This window comes from Mirounga leonina, unplaced genomic scaffold, assembly GCF_011800145.1.
Source record: "Mirounga leonina isolate KUSES-001 unplaced genomic scaffold, KU_Mleo_1.0 Mir_175, whole genome shotgun sequence".
Taxonomy (NCBI): domain Eukaryota; kingdom Metazoa; phylum Chordata; class Mammalia; order Carnivora; family Phocidae; genus Mirounga; species Mirounga leonina.
Window position 1 is genome coordinate 7714581 of NW_023270453.1, and position 6150 is coordinate 7720730.

A 6150-nucleotide genomic window follows, 5' to 3' on the forward strand; every position below is an offset into this window, starting at 1 on the left:
TCAAATCTACCTCCTATTTTAATAATGAAACAGCTGCCAGGGTTGAGGACCCTCCAGGGGTCCTCGTTCGTGATGGATAACTGGGTGGTGTTTGTTTTGTTTGGGGGAATAAATATTTGAAGGGGGTAACCGAAGAAGGTTATGCTGCTGTTATGATGTTATTGATACACAGGCTGACGCTATTATGGCGGATGCTATCAGGCTACATTATCTTTATGCTTTCAAGGTAACCTGAAGCAACTGTCTTTGGACTTGGCACTACCTTACACTGAAGCGTCTGCCCTGCCTGGGGACTGTAACCCAAGCCAACACACGCCTCACAGACAGCTTTCTTTAGCCACTGACAGCATCAAGGAAGGAAGAGCGTGAAATCACCCCGGGACAGACGCTTCCCAAAGGGGAGCTGGCTGCTAAGTGTCTCCAAGGGAGGGTAGCATTGCCATCTCCTAATCTATTTAGGGGTAACCACTAGAAAGTCCTTCTCTTTAGGCAAGGAAATAGTTACTATAAGGAAACTGGAGGTGATCTGAACCCCTGGGAACGTTTCCCCCGCCTTGAACTTTGAATGTTTCACTGCAGGTCATGTCCACATGGAAAGCAAGGCTCACCAAAAGACTGAAATCTCCATCTAGAAGGATGCATCCTTTTCCATGCTCAGCTCTGCTTGCTTGTTTTGGGAATACAAGGGAGAATGCACCCTTTGATCAGCCCAGCGCAGCTGATACTCATTCCACCATCTATGTTCAGCCCATGGCCAAAGCAGGGAGGCACTCAAGTCACTGGAAAGGGGAAGAAGGAACTTCAGAGAAAAGGCGAGATTCTGGCATCCACTCAGAGAAAAATGGCAGTGCAAATCTGAATTCAAGTAACCACACTGCCAACCAGCCTGCTGAGACCCCTGAGGATTCACCTGGGTCACTAGAAGGTAAATCGGACTGTGAAGCAGTTACTTTCCAGACTTCTATCCCCAGACCATCAATTATTGAAATGCCAATGGTGAGTTTTCCCAATGCTCTTATGGAAGGAATGGTGTTGGAGGAGAGTTCTGGTATTTGGTGGATGCCTTCAGGAAACAAACTTGCTTAATACTTTTAGTGAATAAGACATTGAAGGGAACTCTTACTAGTGAGAGGAAGTGTGTAAAGCCTTTTAAATTCTCATAAGCTTCTCAGAGGATATAGAGGGAGGCAATGAGAATAAGCACTTGGGCCTTAGCAATGGCCAAAACTGGCCTTTCATTAACTGCCCATGGTTCTCCGGAGCCAACAGTGTCTGAATAAAAGATTAGGGGTAAGGTCGTCTGGGAAAGTTTTTTTTTTTTTTTAACTGGTACATGAATTTATTTATATGAAAATCCACAATATAAAAGATTTGATTATAGAATTAAGAAACTGCCCCTATTTAAAATGAATCATGTGGTATCAAAGCAGTTTGGGAAAATTTGGAAATGATGATCACTGCATGCATAGCAGTAAAGAAAGGAACTGACCTGTAAAACTATTCATAATATGGGTGTTCCCGTGACCGTTTCTCAACTTAGAGGCAGGAGAAGGAGTTATTTCAAAAGAAATCTTGCTGCTCTCCAAAGGCATCATCTTGGGTTATTTATTTAATCTGTCTTCTTGTTGGAAGCATTACTGAATTTTAATTGTTGACTATTCTGATTAGATTGGGCTACACAGTCATGTCAAAGTTCTTTGTAATCGCAAGAGGCAGGGTTTCTTGAATGGTGTTTTCCAGAGATACCTCTAGAGCATTTTTCAGTCATATTCCTGGCCAAGTAGCTTAGGACCAGACTTAAAAAACTGAGAAGTCTTTGGGGATCCATTACTAAGATACTCTGATTTTCAAAAATCACTGTTTTCCATCTAGTTTAACAAATCATATTTTGTCTGACTTCAAGAGGCCTCATTAACATTGAAAACTATTAAACAGTGAAGATAGGGTTAACACGTGTTTTTAAAAATAGTTTCATTTGATATTTTACAGGCTTATCTTAAATTACTGCATCTTAGCTCTATTGTCTACATCTTTCTATTCTGAGATTGGATAAAGGATTTCACTAAGCCCTCTGTTACAGCAAGAACTGTAGTGGTTTGTTTTTTTCTCCTTAGCATCACTAAATCAAAACCCAATCAAACAAATACAAGCAAAAACATGTATTGTTCAATTTTCAGTTTAAATCCATATCCAGATTAAGATATTTTTAGTAGTACTGTAGTTAGCTGAGTGGACATCATGGCCAAGTTTTTATTTGTTGCATGTTAAAGGAACCAATGATGTATTGGTTTGATGAGCTGGAAGATTCTGTTGGGTAGAGATTCCAACAACCTAGGACCCACCCTATATTGCTAAATACAGCAGCAAATACAAAGGGTTGATTTGACTTTATCTTCCTGTTTTAGTGGCATATGTGACACAGAGGCTCAAAGTAAGTATGTGTATTCAAATATAACCAGTTAAACACAGCGGGTAACATCCATATTTATTGTCCACTTGTATGAGCAAAGTCATGGATAGACTACAGAGGTGAGGCAGGCCTTATGATGGAATCAACCCCAATGCAAGATTAAATGTAAGTATCCCAAAGAAGACACACATAAGCCAGTTCAAAGGAGGCTGGAAAGGTACACTGCAGTGGAGGTGGAATTTGAGATTGGTTTAGAAGGAGGGTTAGGATTTTTAAAGGCAGAGATAAAGGGGAGGACATTGCAATAAAAGAAAATTGTATGAACAAAACCATGGATGTGGGGGAATGTAGCGTAGGGATAGGTACATCAGATTGGCTAAGTTGGAGAGATACCTGGAAAGGTAGATGGAAGCCAAAAGTGGGATGTCTTGAATGCTGTGGTCAGAAGTGGACTTAGTAGGCAGTGGGGAATCTGTGAGAATTTTGGGCAGAGAAATGTCATGCTTAGGATTTCATAAACAGGTAAAGCTATGCAGGATGGATTAGAGTTGAGAAGACAGAGATGGGGTCATAATAAAGATCCCGGCCTGAGGATATCATAAAAGGAACAGCAGGAAGGTGAGGTGGAAGGGCCAAAGAAGAAAGGACCCCAAGGGGTAGCAAATGCAGTAGTTGTATGGGTCCCAGACTGGGTGGGGAGAGAAGAGAGACCAAACTGGGAGTGATGAAATGAAAACATTGTGACACTAAGGCCAGGCTGCGTGGGAGAAGTGTGTCCTGTGGGGCTGGTAAATGGGCATCTATTGTAGTTCAAATGCAAGGAGCTAATATTTACAGAGCACTTGCCATATGCCAGCCATTCTTCTAAGTGCTTTACAGGGAGCATCCCATGGACCCTTGTTACAGTGAGGCGCATATTCTTATGATCCTCTGACACTTAGAGAAGGTAAGACACTTGCCTAAGGTCACAGGGGGAGGAAGTGGTAGAGACAGGACTGAAACTCAGCTCCTTATTATTGCTTGTGTGGTGTTTAGGGATTTACAATCAAATATTCACACATGATCTCACTTGATATGCAACTAAATTAAAATTTTGTGTGTATGTATTTAAACGTAAATGTATCTGTGTATATAATGATCATCATTATTTGCTTTTTATTAATTTGCTTAACCTCTTAAAAATCTTAGATTCATGATATATAACACTATGGAAAGGGACACTTTCCACTTTGCATCCTGTTGATGACAAGACTTGGTTGATGACATGGTGGGATTGTTTTGAGATCTTCTGATTAAAAGTGCCATGGGACTGCCCCAATTTTTCATTACCTAGTAATTTTTATAGTGACATGTTTCCCCTCAGCAGATGATGAATGAGCTTCTTTTATTATAATCTTGCCTGGAGGCAAAAGTATTTCCCCTTTAATTCACTGATCCTCATCATTTAAACTGCCTTGGTGGAGACAACAAATAATACTCTTTTTTAGAGCTCAGCCTCAGAATATAACAATAGCTAAGAAATAGGGACAAGTCCTTCTACCTATTTTTAGTTACCTGGTGTTCAGACAAAAGGGTGATTCTTTAAAATCTGAAACAACATCTGGTCTGAGAGGAAAAGCTCAAGATAGGCCAAGTGAACTAATTAAAAAAGGTTTTTGTTTGTATAAATGTATATGCACATATCTCTATTTATGAACTGATGCCAATTACTCTTGCACCTTTTTGTGGCCATCTCTTCCCTGTTCCAGGCCTGAAATCAAGGTGATAATAACCCTAACACTGGAATGTCTTAAAACTTCTGGTATCTTCTGATTGTAATTTTTTAATCTTTCTTAGTGGTCTTACAATTGAAGTGTCTAATAATTGGTGGGATTATAGAGTTAATGAAACACAGCAGTATGCTGTTTGTTTTTCTGGCCAAGAGTTATTGTGTTCTTACTGTGTGCCAGGACAGTCCTAGCCCCAAGGTAACAAAGACTTAAGACACAGTTTGTGAAATTGCTTCCATTCCAGTGGGAGATAGAGTAAACAGGTGGTGTCAATGCAATATGAGAAGGCTTATGGCTCAACAATGGACACCCATAAGAGCAAATGGAAGAGGCTCCCATCTTAGCCTTGGGAAGACAGGGGAGGCTGGAATATATGGAGAAGAAGGGTTTCTACCTTATTCTTTTAAAATTGCCTTCCTAGTTGAATGGTGCTATTTTTCTCCTCTGTCTCCCTTCACAGTGTTGGCAGTATAAGAAAGACACAGTTGGGGTGCCTGGTGGCTCAGTCAGTTAAGCATCTGCCTTTGGCTTGGGTCATGATTCCAGGGTCCTGGGATTGAGCCCCATGTCCCACTCCCTGCTCAGCAGGGAATCTGCTTCTCTCTCTCCCTCTGACTGCCGCTCCCCCTGCTTGTGCTCTCTCTCTCTCTAATAAATAAAGAAAATCTTAAAAAAAAAAAAAAAGGAACATTCCCACATGTGTTCCCACATGAAGCAGCTGAGGACTTTAGAATAGTTTGGTAGTTTCAGAGACTTTCTACAGCAATAGTTAAGTTTTTATCCAGTTCTTACTCCAACAAAGTAGACTGTCTAACACAGGAAGAGAAAGTAATTGTGGCTTGGGAAATCATTCCTGGGTATTTATTTTTTTAAAGATTTATTTATTTATTTATTTGAGAGAGAGAGAAAGCAAGAGAGAGAGTGAGAGACTGCATGCACAAAGGTATCAGTTGGGTGAGGAGCAGAGGGAGAAGGAGAGAGAATCTCAAGCAGACTCCCCGCTGAGCACGGAGCCTGACACAGGGCTCAAAATCAGGACCTTGAAATCATTACCTGAGTTGAAACCAAGAGTCAGTTGCACAAGTGACTGAGCCACCCAGGCGCCCCATTCCTGGGTATCTTTAACTAAAAGTTAGTTTTATAATAAGGAAATATCTTCTCCCATTCTGTCGGTTGTCTTTTGATTTTGTTGACTGTTTCCTTTGCTGTACAAAAGCTTTTTATCTTGATGAAGTCCCAATAGTTCATTTTTGCCCTTGCTTCCCTTGCCTTTGGCGATGTTTCTAGAAAGAAGTTGCTGCGGCTGAGGTCAAAGAGGTTGCTGCGTTCTCCTTTAGGATTTTGATGGACTCCTGTCTCACATTGAGGTCTTTCAACCATTTGGAGTCTATTTTTGTGTGTGGTGTAAGGAAATGGTCCAGTTTCATTCTTCTGCATGTGGCTGTCCAGTTTTCCCAACACCATTTGTTGAAGAGACTGTCTTTTCTCCATTGGACATTCTTTCCTGCTTTGTCGAAGATTAGTTGACCATAGAGTTGAGGGTCCATTTCTGGGCTCTCTATTCAGTTCCATTGATCTATGTGTCTGTTTTTGTGCCAGTACCCTACTGTCTTGATGATGACAGCTTTGTAATAGAGCTGGAAGTCCGGAATTGTGATGCCGCCAGCTTTGCTTTTCTTTTTCAACATTCCTCTGGCTATGCGGGGTCTTTTCTGGTTCCATACAAATTTTAGGATTATTTGTTCCATTTTTTTGAAAAAAGTGGATGGTATTTTGATAGTGAGATCATTGAATGTGTAGATTGCTCTAGGTAGGATTGACATCGTCACAATATTTGTTCTTCCAATCCATGAGCATGGAACGTTTTTCCATTTCTTTGTGTCTTCCTCAGTTTCTTTCATGAGTATTTTATAGTTTTCTGAGTACAGATCCTTTGCCTCTTTGGTTAGATTTATTCCTAGGTATCTTATG

At 40.7% G+C, this 6150-nt stretch overlaps 1 protein-coding gene across 1 annotated transcript in view; it reads left to right on the plus strand.

Annotated features, from left to right (window-relative positions):
* Nucleotides 1–396: 396 nt before the first annotated feature.
* FAM107B (family with sequence similarity 107 member B) overlaps nucleotides 397–6150 on the plus strand; it is a 225339-nt gene continuing 219585 nt past the window's right edge. Inside the window, exon 1 of the mRNA XM_035021596.1 lies at nucleotides 397–996. Within this exon, the coding sequence (XP_034877487.1) occupies nucleotides 583–996 (414 nt within the window). The 5' untranslated portion in view covers nucleotides 397–582. The remainder of the gene's footprint in view (nucleotides 997–6150) is intronic.